General features: G+C 40.2%; 1 protein-coding gene across 1 annotated transcript in view; it reads left to right on the forward strand.

The window, feature by feature from the left end:
* Positions 1-23,280, forward strand: part of LOC126413339 (probable E3 ubiquitin-protein ligase HERC1) — a 722,413-nt gene that overhangs the window by 527,693 nt on the left and 171,440 nt on the right. The window contains exons 52-54 of the mRNA XM_050083249.1: positions 1,672-1,881; positions 5,608-5,732; positions 16,715-16,880. Coding sequence (XP_049939206.1) covers positions 1,672-1,881; positions 5,608-5,732; positions 16,715-16,880 — 501 coding nt within the window. The remainder of the gene's footprint in view (positions 1-1,671; positions 1,882-5,607; positions 5,733-16,714; positions 16,881-23,280) is intronic.

The following is a 23,280-nucleotide window of genomic DNA, read 5'->3' on the forward strand; positions in this document are numbered from 1 at the left end:
CTCCTCCCCCGTGTCCACCTGCCTCTATCCCTCCTGTACATCTGCCCCTATCCTCTCTGTCCATCTCTTCCTCACCTCTCTCTTTGTTCATCCTATCTCTGTCTGTGTTCTACTCCCGCCTTCTCTCTGTCCATTTCCTCCTCACCCCTCTCAATGTCCATCTCCTCCTGCTCCTCCTCCTCTCTATGTCCATCTCCTCCTGCTCCTCCTCCTCCTCTCTCTGTCCATCTCCTCGTCTTTCCTTTCACTGTCCATCTCTTTCTCTCTTCATCTCCTCCTCTTTCCTTTCGCTGTCCATCACATTCTCTCTTCATCGCCTCCTCTTCCCATTTCACGCCCATTTCTTCCATCCCCTCTCTCTGTCCATTTTTTCCTCCTCCCTGTCTCTGTCCATTCTCCCCCCCCCCCCCCCAGGCTTGATCCATCTCCTCCTCTTTCTTATATCCATCTGTTCCTTGCCTTTCTGTCCATCTGCTCCTTTGTCCCTTTCTCTACCTCTCCCCCCTCTGTCTCCTCCTCACTCCCTGTATCTCCTCCTCCCCCCTCTCTCAGTAAATGAAACTCTTCTCACAACATAGGTATCTGCAAAACTACAAGTTGCCCAAATCTGATCTTTTGGTACTTTTAATGAGATTCTACTAATTATGGTGGTTCACTGTGGGTTCCACATACCGATTTTTAGTCCTTGTTAAGTAAAGCTATTGTCTGTCATTGAAACTGATAATATTTTTAGTGACCCTCTTGTGTTTAATGCATCAAGAACAAAAGAGGATACAAATAATAGCTTTCATATGATAGACTAAATGATGAAGTCACCCAAGATCTGTGATTGGGGGGAGGGGGGAGGGATAAGTGATTGGCGAAGGAAGAGGAGGTGAGGAGGGGAGGAGGACCGGACAAGAGGGAAATCATTAGTGAATTTACAGCATCCGAGAAAATTTTAGAATCTAATAAGTTTGAATTGAGTACTTACATTGATTGCTGCGTTTCCCTTAAATTTTGCATGGGAAGATATTCCATTGACTTCTCTTTATGAATATAGCTGTTCATAATGTAGAATATAGACAGTGGTTTGAATCTTCTGTTATTCATCAGATGATGCTTTGCACTTGGACTAAAAAATGAATGATATTTCCTGTTAATGTCCTTATGTGGTGGTCATTTTCCAGTTCAACTTGTTCTCCATGGTTTATAGATTTCCTTAAATTCATTTTTTTGTATTTTTTGTGCGATTCTTTCCTTTTCCCTATCTTCCCTATCTTGTGACCTCTCCCAGTCCAGAGCATATTTACCCGGTCGTGCAGTTGTCCACTGTGGTGGACAGCTGTTAATATCGGTACCTCGGCATTTTTAATCGGTTCTGAGGCTGCTAATGCATGCAGTCCATTCCAGTGGGTACTCTGTTTAAGTGCTGCACTCTGCATGTGTTTGCAGCCTCAGGGTTGACTAAAAACACCAAAGAAGTGACATTAACAGCTCTCCACTGCAGTGTGGTGGACTGCACCATACATTAATGTTATCTTGCTGTGTTTTTGAAATGGCTTTGCAGTTTCTCCTCATAGAGGAGCTGTGTTCAGCTTAGTCCTTCTTTGTCTGTACAGTGGTAGATAATTAGCACTACTGTGAATAATTTGTCGTCACTGTTTTAAAATTCATTTCCGTTATTTTCAGAGGGCGCACACATTTCTTACAGTGCAGAAAACTGTCAGATTGATACCCAAGAGGCATGGGTTACTGCATTGGCTTGGCCACAGGTGGCTTGTACTGAAAGGAACTCTGAGCATCTGCTAGTTGGGACCATTACTGGCTCAGTAGCTCTTCTCACTGTCTCAAAGGGATGTGTACAACATGATGACCTTATCATTGGAACTCAGCCATACAGTAAGTATATAGTAAACTACAGGGTGTACATAAAGTCCGGGAACACTTTCAATTATTTGTTGCACAAGAACTAAACATTGTATAGATGTCATACATACTGCATTTTGAAGAGAAACTCTGAAAGTTTTTTTACAAACATTTGCTATGCAAACCATGAGTGACCAGGCAGATGTCAATACACTAATCAAATTCTTGCCATGCCCATCCTAGCATGGCATTATCGACTGGGGCAGTCACTTCCCATATTCTCTCCTGGAGCTCCGCTACATCACAAGGTAGGGGTGGTACATACGCCAGAAAAAAGTCACACGGAGTGTGATCTGGTGATCGGGGAGGCCATTTCATGAAACAGCTGTGTCCTTCTGCAGCACGGCCGATGTATTGATGTGGCAGCTCCATGTTCGGGTACCCATGGACTTCATGATGAAAATGGGGTGGAGCACTATCCTGCTGAAAAATGAATGGAGAGTCCGACTGCATTTGAGGCATCAGCCATTGCTGCAACATGTCAAAGTAGGAATGCCAGTGACAGTGCTCTCAGCAAAGAAGTATGGCCCGTACAGTTTTCAACATGACAAGGCACAAAAAACATTTACCTTTGGGAATTCACTTTTAAATTCAATGTATTCAGTGGATGCTTTGTACCCCAGATTCGACAATGATGCTTGTTCACTTTCCCACTTGTGTGAAAAGTGGCTTTGTCGCTAAAAATTAAGCAATCAACAGTACCATCCCCATCCTCATTCAGTTGTTGCAACTGCGAACAAAACTCAAAGTGCTTGACTTTGTCGTCATCATTGAGCTTCTGATTAGCTCCAATTTGAATGGTTTCACAGACGGCTTCTGTTTCAGGACTTTCCACACTGTCATTGGAGCCATTTCAAGTTCATGGGATGCATGACGCACTGATTTCTTTGGACTCCTTATGGATGTATCTCGTACGTGCTCCACATTCACTTCACTTACACTGGGATGTCCGCTTCTCTTTGCCGGGCACAAGCAACCTGTCATAACGAATTTGATGTGCCAGTTGTAAATGGACTTTCTTGTTGGTGGCTTCTTACCGTACCTGGTTCTAAACGTCCATTGTATAGCTGCAGCTCACTTGTATTTGTCGAACTCCAACACACAAAAAGCTCACTCTGCACCTGAACTTGCAATGTTTGCAACTAGCACTGACTATCAGCAAATTAGCAAACTAAGCTGTGGTGATGGTGTACAGGGTGGGGGGGGGGGGGGGGGCTTTCATGGTCCTCTTCAAAATGACATACGTATGATATCCGTACAATGTTTGGTTCTTGTGCGATAAATAATTGAAAGTGTTCCCAGACTTTATGTACACCATGTATTTATATTGTGATGTAACTCAGATGTACATCTTTTCTTTGCTTTCTATATTACTGGTTTTCAGTGAATATGATAACTTTCAGTGTCTGCTGTGGTACCAACAGTGAAACAAATGATTTATAAAATTATACAATTAAACGCACATTCTTCTTGTGGTGGAAGGTACCTGTCTGACTGTATTAATTTTTTTAAAGTATAATTAAGGGAATAGGTTTCTGCTGTGAGTAGAATTTTTGGTTCGTACTTGTTATTCTCAAGTCAACCATCGTCAGTGGGTTCATTTTATTTTCTGTCGAACAACAGGTAAAATTTTTGCATGGTGATATATGTAGTTTTGGGATTATGGTATGTATAATTTCAACTGAAAAGAAAAGAATCCTCTGATGGTGAAACTTCACTGAAAAGTGTGTAGCTACTGTGTTTACTCAAAGCAGAAATCATTTCAGTAATGACACATACATTCCATATTTACATATAATTACAAGTTGTGATATAAACATGAAAAACTTTGCAGCAATCCAGGATAATATTTGCTTTATTATAATTCCAACCTGATCACAATGTTTATTTGTAATCAGGTTATTAATTTCACTTCGTAATGACCATCATCAGACCCGAATAGAAACATGTAATATTAACAAATATCACGCCATTATATGTGATGTACAGCCCAAGTCACTGGCTATTTTGGCTTCGTCAAACAAAGACAAAATGGCTAATGATATTGACTGCTCATAATGTATAATAGTGTGATATGTATTCTTTTTTATTCCACCTACACCTTGAGAAAACATAAGTGCTCCATCAAATGAGAACTGGACACCGAGCGAGCTTCACTGTTATGTCCTGTATTTTTTTTTGTCATGGCAACATGTGTTTATGGGATGATTGTTATTTGCCTAGTTTATCATTCATTTCCGGAATGAGATGTTCAGTCTGCAGCAGTGTGTGTGCTGTTATGAAACTTCCTGGAAGATTAAAACTGTGTGCCAGACCGAGACTCAAACTCAGGACCTTTGCCTTTCGCGGCCAAGTGCTCTACAGTCTTAGCTACCCAAGCATGACTCATACCCCATCCTCGCATCCTCCAGGCTGTGGCTATGCCATGTCTTCACAGTATCCTTTCTTCCAGAAGTGCCAGTTCTTCAAGGTATGCAGGAGAGCTTCTGTGAAATTTGGAAGGTAGGAGACGAGATACTGGCAGAACTGAAGCTGTGAGGATGGGGCATGAGTCGTGCTTGGGTAGCTCAGATGGTAGAGCACTTGCCCACGAAAGGCAAAGGTCCTGAGTTCAAGACTCGGTCTGGCATACAGTTTTAATCTGCCAGGAAGTTTCTTATCATTCATTTCTTTAACGTTTTTGAAGTAAATTTATTGTAGTGATTATACTTGTGAATTCTTGTACTCACTCTCCTTTCTACACTTGTATAGTTTGTACCTGATTACAGACTCAGGTAATGAGTTTCCTGTTAAATGTGCAGCTTGTCTCCGAGCATATGGAGACAGGGAATTTGGAGATGACGTCATAGGACTTGCTGGCAAGTTTAAAGCAAGTATAGAGAACTCCTTTCTGATCTCTGTCAGGTATTCCTCATCCTATCTAGGTGCAGGCAATAGTAGCGTGTCCCCATCTATAACTTTTAGCAGCAGGTACAACACAGATATGAAACTTTGTTATACCAACAATGCTTTCTATGGTTGCACTGATCATGGTATTGCAAAACCTCTAAAAAAATCTATATTTGTGCTGCTGCTATTCCTTTCCCTTCTACATCATCTTTAATCCTGTAATCTATGTATTTTTACCAGGCTTTTTCTCCTTATCCTACTCTGAACAGTTGATATTTTTCATAAAAATCTTTGCACAAGGCCTCTATGTTCTCATTAATTTGGCCAGGTCTGACTCATTTCACAGTACTTGTTACTTTGTATTTTACACCCATTTTTCCTATACTATCTGACCTACAGCCTTCCCACAACAGTAGCCTAAAAGCAGGACTCTTTTTCTTTCCATTTGATGTCGCTTCAAATGTAGCCTTTCATTCTTGTGAATCTGTTGCAGCTTCCTTTGCTGAGGATACTCCTTTTTTATTTTGGGATTGGATTGTTTTGAATCATCTTCACGTGAATTAAATATATCAAGTCTAGATGCAAATTGTGTGTACATTAGAGCAACATTATAATGTTTAATATATACTTATCTTGCTGAAAGATGCAACTGTTGGGTCCTTGATGGTTTTGTTTTATGAACTTTAGTCTGTGGTCCAAAAACAGAAATCACCAAGGGTGCAAATACGGGCCATAAAAGCCCACATTGTATGATACCACCATTAGCTCACTTTCTGAAAACTGTGTAATATCATTATGTTCCTTTTTCAGCATCCGTATCACACATTGAATGGTTTGACGAGGAGAAGGATTTTGCCATAGCATTTACAGATGGCCGAATAAAACTTGGAAGGAGGCATCTTGTACCTAATATGATATCTATCGAAGCTCATCAGGTATTTGTGTTCCTTTATGGTTAAAATTGAAATTTTTGATTCTTTCTTGTTATTGTCAAGTCAACCAAAATTTACCAATGTAATGATTTCTCAGTTTTATAACTCATTTATAATGAACAGAAAACACATAAAAGCTGTAGTGAACATCAGAGCATTCTTCATATTAAATGCATATGGAATAATATACTGATTTCCATAGATACTGTTATCCCCGACCTCATAATCTACACAGGTAACCACTAGATTTATTGGGAGAAGGGGTGGGGGGCTCTGTTGGGATATGCTAACAGGGTCAGTACATTTGATAAGCTGCACTTATCCCCTGGGTCATACTAAATGACAAACATTACTTTATTTACATTTCTTTTTACATGTAGTCATCAAATGTTGTCTTTTGCTAGTGCTGTACATATATACAGAGCTTAACACATAATATCATTTGTATAAATATAAGTTTTTTGATAAATCATAGACTACGTGATAGGGAATATGTTTCTATAATTGTATGTAAAAAAAACTCTGTTCTGCATATGCTATTTCATGCTTTGCAGCTACATTTATAATTATCTTCTTATAGCTTGTAGGTTCTCCTCTCAAGTACAATTTTGTTTCATATCTTAGAATTCTTTCAGTTTATACAAACATTTAAGTTTAAGAAATCATTTTAATTTTGTTTCGAATGAGTCTCTAGTTTGACCACGAAGTCTTTTCAACAAATTTGTTGTACAAAAATGTTCTCATTGCACTTGCTGCATTAAGTATCTATGAAAATCCATGCTTTTGAAAAAACCATTAGTATCTTTGTCATAAAGCAACTGGTTATTGTAAAGAGCTTGCATTTTCAAAAGAATTTGTGAGACATAGTACAACAATTCTACAGAATCCAAAATATTGTCAATGTGGATGCCTAGGAATTTTGTATGTGAGGGTTTCATTAATATTCTGATTGTTAATATCCATTTCATGAGCTCAAAGTTTTTTCTACTGCCTGAAACTGCATAATATTAGTTTTTGAAAAATTTAGAATTAGGGTTTTCACTGTGGACTATTGGTGTACTTGATTAGATACCATCTTGGCTGTAGCCTATATTGTGGAACTGGGCAGGTGTATGATAATTGCTCAAGAAGTATATCTACATGTATGTTAAACAAAATGAAAATGTGTGTTAACTGTTCAGGTGACCATCTTTGCTTTGAATGATAATGATCACTCTTTGTGTGAGAAGAAATGGAGCCAATAAATTAAAATAATAACACATATTTGTATCTTATATAGAATCAGTGAGGCAGTTCAAAGTAACACACACACAGACAGACAGACGGCACACCACACCATGTACCTTCTGCTACAGCACTAAAAAAGATCCAGTGATCAGTTGCATCTGGACACAATTCAGGCAGCCAAATTAATATTTATAGAAGCAAGCCAGTTGCTGAGCCTGTTTCCAAATCCAAGCCAGCGGTCAGTTACTCAACAAGGACAAATATTTGCCAACACACATCATGTACACATAGTGTGCCTTCATTGACACTGCATCAGCTATTTCCTCCAAGTGAAATGAAAAGATGGAAAATGGTTGGCATAATGGAAAGGAAGAATTGAACACTTTCTTCTAGGTATCTGGTGCCATTTAATGTTTACAAACCTGATCTTTATGTCAAAGAACAAAACCACTTAAATTTTAATCATTCGTGGTTCATTTCCCATCACAGTTGAAAGATAAAAGAAAACAAAAGCAAAAAATACATTAGCTTTTAATATTTCCTGTTATAAGTTTTTCATTTTATTTGAAATTGAAAAACTGGCTTTATTCTCTCTACGGCTCATCTGTTCTTCTTCTAACTCAGTCTCTGAAAAAAATTACTTCCAGAGATTAATCTAGTCCTTTGGACTGAAAGTTATTAACTGTTAACTGTGATATAGTTTTACCATATTGCAGGTTGTCTCAAATATTTTTCACATAACGCAAATGCCAGATTGTTGTTTTCTGCAGTATACAGAGTATATGATCTACTGGTTTGTCTAAGAATAAATCTCCTACAGCTCAACCATTATGCATAATTGTCTGTGGGTAATTTACAGTATTACTACATATTAATTTTAAAAATTCTCTTTTGAACTATTTCAAACAGTGGGAAATCCAGGATGGAATGTAACAATATCAGAGAAGGAAAGTTGCTACTCACCATATAGTGGAGATGCTGAGTCGCGATAGGCACAACAAAAAGATTCACACAATTATAGCTTTCATTCATTAAGGCCTTTGTCAGCAGTAGACACACATACACTACCATCCCCCAGGTGGCATATTCCATCATCGGATCAAAATTGACATTGTCTTTCCACGTTTACCAACAGCCCCCGTCCCTAGTAGCATATTTTGTTGACTCCCACCTACACAGGCAGAAATGACCTTCAAAATAAAGCAGGAGAAACCAGAGTGCACATAGAAGGCTGTTAATGTTAATTTTTCCCATGTGCTATCCCACAGTGAAACATCTACGGGGCGGGGGTTGTTGGTATATGTGGAAAGACGATGTTAATTTTGATCCAGTGATGGAATATGCCACCTGGGGGATGGTAGATGTACTGATAATGGTTTCAGCATCTTCTGCCAACAGGTAGCATAGTGATGTAGCTACCACAGCGCCATCTGTGTCCACTCTTTAATAGGAAATGTTCACAACCAGATGGCTCAGTGTCGTGCAAAAGTGTGAAGCAAGCAGACAACCATGCCATGCAGTTGCACAAGTGCTTCCTACTACATTCTCATAGAATGCAAAGGAGTCAAATTGTGGTCTTCCGAATGGCTGGATGGTCCTTATGAGAATTCCCACATAAGTTTGATGTGCTGCCTCAGTTGGACAGTGATGCATGTATCAGTAGTCATGTGAACATTCTCACATCTGTAGTTGAGCTTCTGGACATCCACTGAACACAGATACTCATCAGGATCATCGTATTGTAAGGGCAGTAGTGGCAGATCATTCTGTTACCACAGCACAGATAAGAGAGCTTGTGAGCCCAGACATGTCAACATGAACTGTTGCGAACCAGTTATTACCAATGGGACTACAAGCCCTCACATCTCCAGCCTGTCTTCCAGTCATAGCTTGGTGTGCATGGCTTGATTGCTGCCATCAGAAGATCACTTGGAAGATGGAATAGCATGCCATGGTCTTCAGCAATGAAAGCAGATTCTGCCTGCACTCAGGTGATGGTCATTTGAGCATACGCCATAGACCTGGTGAGTGGTGTCTCATAGAATGCATTTGTCCAAGATGAATCCATCCCACCCCTGGCCTTATGGTCTTGGGTGCAATAAGCTACAATTCTCTTTCACCTTTGGTGTTTCTGAAGGGGAGGCTAACCAGTGCTCAGTACATGCAGAATGCTGTTAGACCCATTCTTCTGTAATTCTTAGTGCAGGAAGGTGATCTGTTGTTCCAGTAGGATAATGCTCACCCACACGCTGCCCATGAAACTCAATGTGCTCTTCAAGAGGTTCAGCAACTTCACTGGCCAGCACGATCTCTAGACTTGTCTCCAATCGACCACATGTGGGATATGATGGGATGAGAAGTGACTTGTGAGACTTGTCAACCAATGACTTTTACAGGACTACATGACTTAACATATCCCAAGACAGTATTCGCCATCTGCACAATCAACTGGATGCCAGAGTCAGCACCTGCATTGCGGCCTGTGGAAGCTACACCACAAACTAATATGGATGTTTCAGCAGGAGTTGATACATAGTAGCACAGAACTGCTTATGCTCTTGATCTGCAAATTTTTTCATGCACTCCCAATTGCTCTTTCACACCAGTAAATCTTGAGTGAAATGGAAATGTGTAAAAGGCTGTACTAACTTTTATTCCAGCAGTGGGTTTTACATTTGAAGGAAAAAATAAGGTGACTCAAATTTTGTGGAAAGATCTTGGCATGATGAAAAACAACATTATTTTATAGATTGCCACCCCAGGTTGCATATCATCTTCATGGCACTCTCTCCCCATTCTGCAGTAATCCAAATGAATTGCCCGTCTCTGAACTTTTTTGATGGCAACCATCTGTTGTGTCTGATAAGGATGTCACATCATGCACTAGCACTCTAGTACAGGAGGGACAAACACAGTGTTTTTTGTAGAATTTATGAGTCTTCTAAGTGTACTTCAGTTGTTAACCATGTTGGTGCAGGAATGGAATGCCCTACAAGAAGAACTCCTCACCAACCTTATTGGCAGCGTAGGATTATGCTGCAGAGCATGCTTTGCCGTCCGAGGTGAGGACCAGGTTCTGTCTTTTTTAATGTCCAGGGGACCATCATAAATCATGGTGACTTCAGTGTAATAATTGTCTTTGAATAAATGTGTCATTTCCTTTCATCTCATTGTGTGTTTCTTTCTGTTATCTTCTGCACTATACTGCAATAGTCCTTTTATGTGTACGGTCAAGTTTATCAAGCTATGTTACTTGGCAGTGACACATCATGAAAAAGTTACATTCGTCTTTAATTTTTGCACAGTGGTGTATTAAAAGTATCTTGCATTGAATTCCATGCTCAATTTCAAGCTTCTGTAAAACATTGCCAATTGTAGAGGTGTTGGATCCTTTTAAATATCGTATGCTTTTTTTATTCTTCTATTTTGTGTGCCATGGGGGGATCCGTTCCATCTTAATTAATTTAGTTGGTATGAATCTCTCATTTTCTAAGCCACATCTTGTCTGTGCTTAAGTGGTTAGTTTGGAAGACGTGGAGACTGTCTCTCAGGAATCCCTCAAACAAATTTTTTATCTGCTTCTCTCTCTCTCTCTCTCTCTCTCTCTCTCTCTCTCTCTCTCTCTCTCTCTCTTTAAATAGATATATTTAGTGTTTACTTTTGGTGGGTTTGGATTTTATGGTATTCAGTTATGTTACAGTGACTTTGTGATCACAGACCCTTGTATCCGTCATTGCTGTCTCTCATTGCAGAGGTTTGTTTGTTGCTGAGAGGTCTGGTGTTTTATCACAACTATTTATAATTCGTGGGGCTCCTGAACTAATTGTGCAAAATAATTTTTGGAGGACATATCTAGTACAATTTGGATAGTAATGATATCAATATAATGGAAGAAAACATTCCATGTGGGAAAAATTATATATAAAAACAAAGATGAGGTGACTTACCGAACAAAAGCGCTGGCAGGTCGATAGACACACACACACACACACACACACACACACACACACACACACACACACACACACACACACACAAAAAAAAAAACGCAAATATACACACAAAATTCAAGCTTTCGCAACAAACTGTTGCCTCATCAGGAAAGAGGGAAGGAGAGGGGAAGACGAAAGGAAGTGGGTTTTAAGGGAGAGGGTAAGGAGTCATTCCAATCCCGGGAGCGGAAAGACTTACCTTAGGGGGAAAAAAGGACAGGTATACACACGCACATATCCATCCACACATGTTTTTTTTTTTTTTTGTGTGTCTATCGACCTGCCAGCGCTTTTGTTCGGTAAGTCACCTCATCTTTGTTTTTATATACAATTTGGATAGTGTTTTACGTCTTTATTAAACATATATTTTCTTTCAACATATTGAGGGTAGACTGAAGTCAATATAGCTGTATGTATCAGGCACTTGCTCGAAATGAGACTCGTATTTTCTTGAACCTTTCAGCACCTACATCATCTCGGTCAGTCAGTCAATAAAAGGAACCAGCTATTAATTTATTCCAGTTGTTGAGTAGAACTTCTACCCATACTAATTCTTAGCAACTATTTACTTTAGTTTCACTACAAGATAAACTACTTCTAATAGCAACAAGAATGCCTCCACCAACTGAATTTAATCTGTCATTTTCTGAGCGCTGTTAGGTGTGTGGAAAAAACTTTGGCTGAACTTATCTGTGGCTTTAGCAAGCTTTCAGTGCCTGTAACAGTTTCTGCTGTAGTGCTTTAAATGAGCGCTAGGAGCTCTGGTTCTTGCCTAATACATCAATGATAATTTACAACTGTAATACAGCTGTTTCCTAGGTCTACCCTCATCCTGTGTTTGTGTCTGAAGCCCTTTTATACACTTTCACAACCCTCTAACCTAAAAAACCAGCCAATACACTCCACCTAGCACCCAAAAACCATGTAGTCATCTCCTATGTGTAATGGACATCTGCTGTATTAAGCACATTCCAACACCCCTTCATCCCTTCACCGTATGGCACATTTCAAGAAAGCACAGCACCAATTTTCTAGGACGAAGCATTGACTTGCAATAATACCAGCTTGGTAGGGTCAAAATGCACCACTAAACATCTGTCACTAAGCAAAGCGCTTTTGAGTTTGTGAAGTGCCTCTTGACAGTCTTTAGTCACACAAAAGGCACATTTCCGCAACGCAAATGATGCAATGGAACTGCGATCTGAGCGGCATTCTGTAGGAACCGAATGTAGTACCTCATCTTGTCTAGTACTGACTGCAGCTCAGACAGATTGCAAGGAACAGGCAGGTCATGGATTGCAAGCAAATGAGATTGGAGGGGGTGCACACCCTGACTGTTTATCATATGACCTAAGTACTGTAGTTCAGTTTGAAAAAAGTCACTCTTTTCAAGACAACACTTGAGTGCTGCTTCTGGCAACACTTGAAAAAGGGCACGCAAATTGGCAATGGTATATGACCTGAGATGACAATATCACTAAGGTGGTTGTTGTTGTGGTCTTCAGTCCTGAGACTGGTTTGATGCAGCTCTCCATGCTATTCTATCCTGTGCAAGCTTCTTCATCTCCCAGTACCTGCTGCAACCTACATCCTTCTGAATCTGTTTAGTGTATTCATCTCTTGGTCTCCCTCTACATCAAGGTAGATTGAACAAAATGGCACGTTTGCAGTGAGCTGTTCCAAGTAACATTGAAAATGGTGGGTGTGGAAGCACTGCAGAAGGGTAAGCACAAATACTTGAACAGTCCGAAGTGCATATTTACAACAAACACTTTCTGTGATTTTTCATCCAATGGAATTTGCAAGTAGGCATCACGCAAATCTATCTTAGAAAAGTAACGTCTTGCGCCAAGCCTGTTCTGGGGTTCCTCAGGGCGAGGGTAATGGGTAAGTGTCAACTACTGTCTGTGGGTTGACTGTAGACTTGAAGCCAACACAAACCAAATGCAACCAGAAGACTTGGGCAACAAAATGAGAGGACTTGGCCCATTGATTAGCTTGAATGGGAGCAATTATATCTTAATTTGCAATTGTTTCAATTCACTGGCTACTTTGTCTCTTAAAACAATTGGAACAGGGCAGGCCCAGAAAAACTTAGGCTGTGCATTGTCTTTCAGTGTAACAAGCAATACAAAGTTATTAGCGTTTCCCATTCCTTCTGAAAATAGTTCATGAAATTCTCTAAGCAAGCTAGTGACAAAATCTGATATGGAAAGTACATTGTTTTGGATGCTAAGGCCAAACAAGTCAAATACATCTAAGCTTAAAATGTTCTCACTGACTCTTGATTTCAGCACAGTAAAATTCACTGCCCTAGAGTGAGATTTGTAAGTGGCAGGCAAACTACAGTGTCCAAATACTGGAATTTCCTGTACATTGAGAGCAGTGAAGTGCTTGCTAGATTTAGAAAGGCTTGGTGAGCCTAACTGTTCATATGTGGCACAATTAAGCAAAGTTACTGAGGCACCTGTATCTAACTGAAAGTTCACACGCCGGCCAGCCATTTGTAATGAGACAAATAGTTTGTTAGAACATCGTTGCACAGCACTAGGGTGAGAAGGAGTCACAACCTTAATCTTACTTTTGTCAGAACCTGTTGTAGGTTTGGAAAACACAATGTTTGCTGTGTGTGCATGAGCCTGTTTCTTTCTGAGAGCAGGCAAAATGAGCATTTTTGTGCCGTTGCAAACAAATTGCTTGGATGTGGCCTTTTTTTTCCACACATGTAACACGTTGTGTTATATGATGGGCAGTCTTGTCTTTTATGGGGAGCCAAACATCTAGGGCAAGACTTCACTAAGTTTGCAGGCCTGTTTACATGTCTATGTGGCTGTGTGTGCGGCTGTGTACGCGCTCGTTGTTGTGGATGCTTGGGGTGGTCGCGAGCAAGGGGTGACTCGACCCGACAAATCAGCCTGGTCAAACTTATTGGCCACTGTGGCACCCGAATCGTATTACTCTAAGATTTGCAATACTTGGGGAAGTGATGGATCAGAGTACTTTAGAATCTGTTCTCATATTCTACTATTGAGGACAATGAATGTTATTGCATCTCTAATCATTAACTCAGTGTAAAAGTTGCCACAACTACACATAAATTTACACTTCCCAGTCATGCCCATTAATTCTGTGTACCACTGACGGTATGTCGGTTCCGGCTTTTTCTGCAAGCACTGATATCTGGCTGCAGCTGCTTGAACTTGCTGGTCATAGTACTTGGTTAATGCAGCGATTACCTCATCGTAGCTGAGTTTGTCACAAGATGCAGTTGGGAATAGTTTTTTTATTAACCTGAATTTTGTATTAACCTGATCCCGCAATCAAAAGAAAGTATTTTAGTTTTACAGTACTTTGTACTCAATGAACTTCATAGTGTGCTTGGAACTGTGTCAGGTATTTGAGCCATTCCTCTCCCATGTCATTAAATTGCCAGAACATTAGTATGCTGGTTTGCAGCACTTGTCGGGCTTGTCGGTTTGTCTGTTGGGCGACCGATGCTGCTTGTGCAGCCAGTAGTTGTCGTACCGTCATTAGTAAGGCAGTAATTTGTTGGTTCTGAAACTGAAAAGCTTGTGTTAGATCCATCACATTGGCCATCTGTGGCTGAGGCGCAGGGCCGGGGGTTGGAGGGGGTGGGGTAGCCATTGTTTCAACAAATATGTTATAGCAAAACACAAGCAAAGCCTCTGAAAAGAGAAATTTGATTAGTTCTGTGCCTCCGATCCTGGAATATGTGCAAGAACACAACCAGGAATTAACAATGAGAAATGAGCACCTGTGCAGGCTAAAACACAAGAGAAGCAAGCAAAACTGTCACTGAAACTCATCCTCATGGCCAGTTTTTTGTGTCGTCTTGTTGTCACTGTAGAGCTGTAACATGGGAAGCAAGGAGAGGATGTTTTTTAGTGGCCGGTTATCTCTTTCTATAACACAAACTGCACGCGTATATTAACTCGGTTCTTTATTCGTAAGAATAAGGACGTTACTTAACTCAAACTTCCATGTGCTGTGGTACAAGCTCTACCTTAGTGGTCCACATTAGTCTCACTGCTGGTGACATACAAGTCCACTAGGTACACTATGCTGGTCGCTAGTTACTGACTAAGTCTGAGTTAGGGGCTGATTTAACAACGACTGCAACCCCACTGGGCTGCGACTGATGACTCGACTCATTGACTCACTCGATGACAGACTGGAACAGACTGGGCTCGGTGACAGACTGGGACTCCGGTCCCTGGTGGCAGTCTAAATGCCACTGGTGAAAAGGGCATTGACAGCGCATTCCTTGCGAGTCTGTCTTTGGGCTCTCTCCTGATAGGCTTGCTTGCTCTGGTGTCTATTATCGATTTTCTCACAACCTCTTTGCCGCCTGGAGTGCTGATGCCAGCTTGCAACAGCACAAGGCCCACAGTCAGTTCTGTCAATGACACTGCAAATGATTAGCTCTACCTTCATACTGCAAGCAAGACTGGCTGTCTAATTTGCTTCTTCAGGTGGCTGCTGCAAACCAGAGAAAATTTCTGATCCAAAATGGCACATATCATTAGTTCCAGAATGAGCCATCACCTCAAGTTGACTGCACACAGTGCTCTTAATGGCATCTGGAAGGACTCGTTCTGCATCTGGGATAACCCTCCCCCTCCATTATGCACACTGGACTTCTTCCCTTCCTTGGTAGCCACATGTGAAAGGAGCTCCATCACATGCCTAACATCAGAGCTCCCAGCTACCAATAATCTCACCCTGTGTGAAAGCCCAGGCCCTGCACGGTTTCCTCTGAAACAGGGCAAGTGCATGCATCTGGCTCAGGATATTTCTCAGCCACAGACAGTGTCTAAACCTGGTTCTCAGATAAACTGGATAGTCCATTCAATCAGTCCCACAGAATGTCTTTAGCTGTCTGCCACACCTTGAAGCAAGCCCCCACTCGGCCATGGATGAGGTGTCATCTTCAATGCAGGCAGTAACCTGGCTGATCACAGTAGTGGACTGATCAGGAAACTCGTGGGACGTGCTAGATGTCTCTTGGATCCCCACACATGGCACCCCATAGTAATTGCCATTGACAACAGTGTGAAGCTGTATGATGGAAACCAGCACCACCTGGAGCTGTGAGTGAACTATCACCAACTAATCTCACAGTATTCACAGTCCTTACCTATACTAAAAATAGTGGAAATCTACGGTGTAAAAATGTATGAGAAATTTAATAATTATACAACGAAAGCACTCCAAAAGTATTTCCTTGTCAAAGTTGTTTAAGGCAGAGGATTTCCTCATTTGTAGCCTGTATCATAGCTAGAATGATTCCAGATCCATATCTGCTCTGCTTTTATCTTTTCCTTAAGTCTCATGAGTCTGCATTGCCACCAGGCAGCATTCAATCTTGTAATGGGTAGTAATTATAAAATTTTGGCTCATCATTGTGTGTACACATGTCACCACATACTACAAGTGGTAATTCTAACGAAGGCAGCCAGTAACTACAGCAAAAATATTTGTTTGCGTCTGTTTTCTCATGACAGAGCCACCCCACAGAAAAACTATGGCACCAGATGTTGATATTCAGCACATTTAGTTGTTTGAGAGCTAATCTCACCGCAGAACATTCGTTTAATAAGTGTCACTGTCATTTCTCTTTTATTCTTTCCCAGTGTGTATTTCATTTTGTAGAAATTGATTCAGTTGTTTTGATTTAAATTCCATAATTTAAAAAATATCTTCATAAAAAAATGTATAGCATTTAACTCAGGACTCTGATTCCAGGGTTGTATATCCAGCATAAAGTGGGACCCTACTGGCAACTTTCTTGCTAGCTGTGGTACTGATCAAGTTTGTAGACTGTGGAGAATTATTGATGGGTGTTGGAGCTGCATTTACATATTAAATCCAGCCTATGAACCAGTTGCGCTTATGTGGTCTCCATACGTAGGTGAGTGATTCCTATTGCATATAGTATGCAGGAAGTATAAATAAAAATTAAAAAATTACTTCTTAAACACAGTTTTTCAAATCTAATTGATGTTTGTTTAGAATATGTCTTTAGCTAACTTTGCACAGAATCATCACTGTTATTCCAGTTTTCTCAGACTTGAACGACTATTAAAGTTCCATTGTGCCAAATACAGTGTGTTGATTACATTATGAAAAGGGTAATTGCAACTTACCATATAATGGAGATGCTGAGTCACAAATAGGCACAACAAAAACACTGTCAAACAAAGCTTTTGGCCAAAAGGCCTTCATCAGAATCACACACACACACCCACACATAGTGTGTTCTGATAAAGGCCTGTTTATCAGAAAGCTTGTTTGGAAATCTGTTTGTTGTGCCTATATTTGTGATTCAGCATCTCTGGTATATGCTGAGTAGCAACTATCCTTTTCATAATATTGACATTCAGTGTGTTAGTAGATAATGCAGATCTCTTGCTCAGTGCAAAGTCCCAGGGGACTGGAAGAAGGTGCGGGTGACTCATACATATAAAAGGATGAAGGAACGGATCTGCAAAATTACAGACCAATATCCTCAACATTGGTTTGCTGTGGAATTCTTGCACGTATTCTAAGTTTGAATGCGATACGTTTCAAGCTTCTCCTTGCAAATCAGTACAGATTTAGAAACAATCACTATTGTGAAACCCAGCTTGCCCATTTCCCATCTTCCAAACAAAGGAGGAAGGGCAACAGGCAGATTCCATGTTCCTAGATTTTGGAAAAGTGTTTCGCATGGTACCTACTGCAGATTGTTAATGAAAGTCCAAGCATATGGATTAGTTTCGCAGATATATGATTACTTCTTAAGTAATAGAACCCAGTACATTGTCTTCAAAGGTGGGTGTTCATCAGAGACAAGGGTATTTGCCAGGAGTGCTCCAGGAAGGTGTGGTAGGACCACTCTTATTCCCTATATAAATAAATGATTTGATGAACAGGGTGAACTGCAATCTGTGGCTGTTTGCGGATGACACTGTGGTGTTTCAGATATGTTGTCATTGAGTGACTATAGGAGAATACAGTATGACTTAAACAAAATAGCTAATTGGTGTGATTAATAGCAGCTTGCTCTAAATCTGGAACAATGTAAGTTAGTGCCGATGAGTTAAAAAACAATCCTATAATGTTTGAATATGACATTAGTAATGTGCTGCTTGATGTAGTCATGTCTATTACATACTTAGGTGTAACATTGCAGAGCAATATGAAATAGAAGGAGAACATGAGATTGTTAGTGGGAAGGGCAAATTCTCAACTTACTTCATTGGGAGAATTTTAGAAAACTGCAGCTCATCTGGGAAGAACACTGTGTGTACAACACTAGTGTGAACCATTCTTGATTACTGCTTGAGTGTTTGCAACTCCCATCAGGTAGGATTAAAGGAGGACATCACAGGAAATCAGAGGTGTGCTGCTAGTTTTGTTACTAGTAAGTTTGATCAACTCAAGTATTACAGAGATGCTTCATGAAGTCTAACAGGAATCCCTGGAGGGAAGACAACCCTGTTTTCATGTAAAACTTTTGAGAAAATTTAGAGAACCAGCATCTGAAGCTGACGGCAGAACACTTCGACTGCCACAAATGTACATTTTGCATAAGGACCACAGAGATAAGATAAAAGAAATTTAGAGCTCATATGGAGGCAGACTGACCGTTGTTTTTCCGTTGCTCCATTTACAAGTGGAACAGGAAAGGAAATGGCTAGTAGTGGTACGAGGTGCCCTCCGCCATGTACCATACGTTGACTTACAGAGTATATATGTAGATGTAGATTGTTGTACAATTAACAAATCTCCTGTGACAGTATCCACTTGTTCAAAATAGACATGTATGCAGTTAATAAATTCACCGTGGCAGACTATGTGAGGTGGTGCCACGTGTAAACCTCGGGTCTACGTTAAGGAGGACTAGAGTTCAAATTCCCATTGAGCCATTCAGATTTACATTTTCTGTGGTTCTCCTAAATGAATTAAGGCAAATGCTGCGATTACTTTAGACAAAGATTTTACTTTTATGGAAATTGGCATTCAATAGTAGGAAAAGGAAGAGAAGGAAATCTGGACTTGGGAGAAAGGACTAGAAGGGAAAACTGTGTGTTAAAATTTTGCATGGAGCACTATTTAATCATATATTGTTGTATTTGTAGAAGAGGCATGAAGATATGAGAAGGTTTCAGCAAACTGTCAGGTTATATTTAGATTACATAATAGAAGTGAGATAGAGATGTAGGAACCAGATTTTTAACTTTCAGAATCTTTTTAGGGGAAGATGAGAACACTTATCATAAATGGCTGTGAACTGTGGATTAAAATTGAAGAAGTTGCAGAACGATGGAAGTTAAGGAGATGTGATATTGGGGGGGGCAAAAAAAAAAAAAAAAAAAAAAAAAAGAAAACAGAAGTCATCGAAAGTTTCAGAGAGAGCATTAGGTAATGCTCAGCTGGAACAGGAGAATGGAATTCTGTAGCAGACAACTGGAAACTGGATAACTTCAAGAGATAAAACCAGGAAGGCACCAGAGGACCACATACACAAAGAGATGAGATTCAGTAGAAATCCTTGGGTAACATGCGAGATATTGAAATTAATTGATAAAATGAGGAAATATAAAAATGCAGCAGGCAAAAAGGAAAGAGATTGACATAAACTGCAAAATGGCAAAGCAGGAATGGTTAGAGGATAAATGGAAAATCAAAAGTATGCATGACTAGGGAAAGATAGATACCTCCCTTCAAGAAAAAGAAACCGTTATGTGCAAGTTAAGAACTTAGGTAGCAAACCAGTACTAAGCAAAGGAGGGAAGGCTGAAACAGAGAAGGAATTTATAGAGGAGCCGTACAAGGGAATCACACCAATAGAAATATTATGGGAAGGGAACAGGAAGGTGAGATGGGAGATATGATACTGTCATAGAATTTTAGAGAATACTGAAAATTCCTTCAGGGTTATTGAGATCCTTGGGTGAACCAGTCATGACAAGGTTATTCCACCTGGTGCAAGAGGTATACGAGACAGGTCAAATGCTCTTATACTTCAAGAAGGCTGTAATAAGAAGACAGGTGCTCACATGTGTAAAAGTTATTGGACCAAGACTTTAATTCATAGTTTCCAAAACACTGATGTGAATTATTTATAGAAGGCTAGATCAGTTTGATTTCCATGGAAATGTTGAAATATATGGAGCATCATGTACCCTAAGAGTATTCTTAGCAGATAAGTTGCAGTACCTACCCCCATGAACCATGGACCTTGCCTGTGGTGGAGAGGCTTGCGTGCCTCAGTGATACAGATAGCCGTACCGTAGGGGCAACCACAACGGAGGGGTATCTGTTCAGAGGCCAGACAAACATGTGGTTCCTGAAGAGGGACAGCAGCCTTTTCAGTAGTTGCAGGGGCAACAGTCTGGATGATTGACTGATCTGGCCTTGTAACACTAACCAAAACGGCCTTGCTGTGCTGATACTGTGAATGGCTGAAAGCACGGGGAAACTACAGCCGTAATTTTTCCCGAGGGCATGCAGCTTTACTGTATGGTTAAATGATGATGGCGTCCTCTTGGGTAAAACATTCCAGAGGTAAAATAGTCCCCCATTCGGATCTCCGGGCGGGGACTACTCGAGAGGATGTCGTTATCAGGAGAAAGAAAACTGGCATTCTACGGATCGGAGCGTGGAATGTTAGATCCCTTAATCAGGCAGGTAGGTTAGAAAATTTCAAAAGGGAAATGGATAAGTTAAAGTTAGATATAGTAGGAATTAGTGAAGTTCGCTGGCAGGAGGGACAAGACTTCTGGTCAGGTGACTACAGGGTTATAAACACAAAATCAAATAGGGGTAATGCAGGAGTAGGTTTAATAATGAATAGGAAAATAGGAATGCGGGTAAGCTACTACAAACAGCATAGTGAACGCATTATTGTAACCAAGATAGATACGAAGCCCACGCCTACCACAATAGTACAAGTTTATATGCCAACTAGCTCTGCAGATGACGAATAAATTGAAGAAATGTATGATGAAATAAAAGAAATTATTCAAATAGTGAAGGGAGATGAAAATTTAATAGTCATGGGTGACTGGAATTCGTCAGTAGGAAAAGGGAGAGAAGGAAACATAGTAGGTGAATATGGATTGGGGGTAAGAAATGAAAGAGGAAGCTGCCTGGTAGAATTCTGCACAGAGCACAACCTAATCATAGCTAGCACTTGGTTCAAGAATCATAAAAGAAGATTGTATACATGGTAGAAGCCTGGAGATACTGACAGGTTTCAGATAGATTATATAATGGTAAGATAGAGATTTCGGAACCAGGTTTTAAATTGTAAGACATTTCCAGGGGCAATGTGGACTCTGACCACAATCTATTGGTTATGAACTGTAGATTAAAACTGAAGAAACTGCAAAAAGGTGGGAATTTAAGGAGATGGGACCTGGATAAACTGACTAAACCAGAGGTTGTACAGAGTTTAAGGGGAGCGTAGGGGAACAATTGACAAGAATGGGGGAAAGAAATACAGTGGAAGAAGAATGGGTAGCTTTGAGGGATGAAGTGGTGAAGGCAGCAGAGAATCAAGTAGGTAAAAAGACGAGTGCTAGTAGAAATCCTTGGGTAACAGAAGAAATATTGAATTTAATTGATGAAAGGAGAAAATATAAAAATGCAGTAAATGAAGCAGGCAAAAAGGAATACAAACATCTCAAAAATGAGATTGACAGGAAGTGCAAAATGGCTAAGCAGGGATGGATGTAGAGGCTTATCTCACTAGGGGTAAGATAGATACTGCCTATAGGAAAATTAAAGAAACCTTTGGAGAAAAGAGAGCTACTTGTATGAATATCAAGAGCTCAGATGGAAACCCAGTTCTAAGCAAAGAAGGGAAAGCAGAAAGGTGGAAGGAGTATATAGAGGGTCTATACAAGGGCGATGTTCTTGAGGATAATATTATGGAAATGGAAGAGGATGTAGATGAAGATGAAATGGGAGATATGATACTGCGTGAAGAGTTTGACAGAGCACTGAAAGACCTGAGTCGCAGCAAAGCTCCGGGAGTAGATAACATTCCATTAGAACTACTGACAGCCTTGGGACAGCCAGTACTGACAAAACTCTACCATCTGGTGAGCAAGATGTATGAGACAGGCGAAACACCCTCAGACTTCAAGAAGAATATAATAATTCCAATCCCAAAGAAAGTAGGTGTTGACAGATGTGAAAATTACTGAACTATCAGTTTAATAAGTCACGGCTGCAAAATACTAACATGAATTCTTTACAGACAAATGGAAAAACTAGTAGAAGCTGACCTCGGGGAAGATCAGTTTGGATTCTGTATTATTATTTATTTATTTATTATTATTATTTAGCGTATGGCAAGTACAAATCACGTATGAAAAATCTGGATTCCGTAGAAATAGTGGAACACGTGAGGCAATACTGACCCTACGACTTATCTTAGAAGCTAGTTTAAGGAAAGGCAAACCTACGTTCCTAGCATTTGTAGACTTAGAGAGAGCTTTTGAAAATGTTGACTGGAATACTCTCTTTCAAATTCTGAAGGTGGTAGGGGTAAAATACAGGGAGTGAAAAGCTATTTACAATTTGTACAGAAACCAGATGGCAGTTATAAGAGTCGAGAGACATGAAAGGGAAGCGGTGGTTGGGAAGGGAGTGAGGCAGGGTTGTAGCCTCTCCCCGATGTTGTTCAATCTGTATATTGAGCAAGCAGTAAAGGAAACAAACGAAAAATTTGGAGTAGGTATTAAAGTCCATGGAGAAGAAATAAAGACTTTAAGGTTCGCTGATGACATTTTAATTCTGTCAAAGACAGCAAAGGACTTGGAGGAGCAGTTGAACGGAGTGGATAGTGTCTTGAAAAGAGGATATAAGATGAACATCAACAAAAGCAAAACAAGGATAATGGAATGTAGTCGAATTAAGTCGGGTGATGCTGAGGGAATTAGATTAGGAAATGAGACACTTAAAGTAGTAAAGGAGTTTTGATATTTGGGGAGCAAAATAACTGATGATGGTCGAAGTAGAGAGGATATAAAATGTAGACTGGCAATGGCAAGGAAAGCGTTTCTGAAGAAGAGAAATATGTTAACATTGAGTATAGGCTTAAGTGCCAGGAAGTCGTTTCTGAAAGTATTTGTATGGAGTGTAGCCCTGTATGGAAGTGAAACATGGATGATAAATAGTTTGGACAAGAAGAGAATAGAAACTTCCGAAATGTGGTGCTACAGAAGAATGCTGAAGATTAGATGGGTAGATCACATAACTAATCAGGAAGTATTGAATAGGATTGGGGAGATAGTAGTTTGTGGCACAACTTGACT

The sequence above is a fragment of the Schistocerca serialis genome, chromosome 7 (assembly GCF_023864345.2).
Source record: "Schistocerca serialis cubense isolate TAMUIC-IGC-003099 chromosome 7, iqSchSeri2.2, whole genome shotgun sequence".
NCBI lineage: Eukaryota > Metazoa > Arthropoda > Insecta > Orthoptera > Acrididae > Schistocerca > Schistocerca serialis.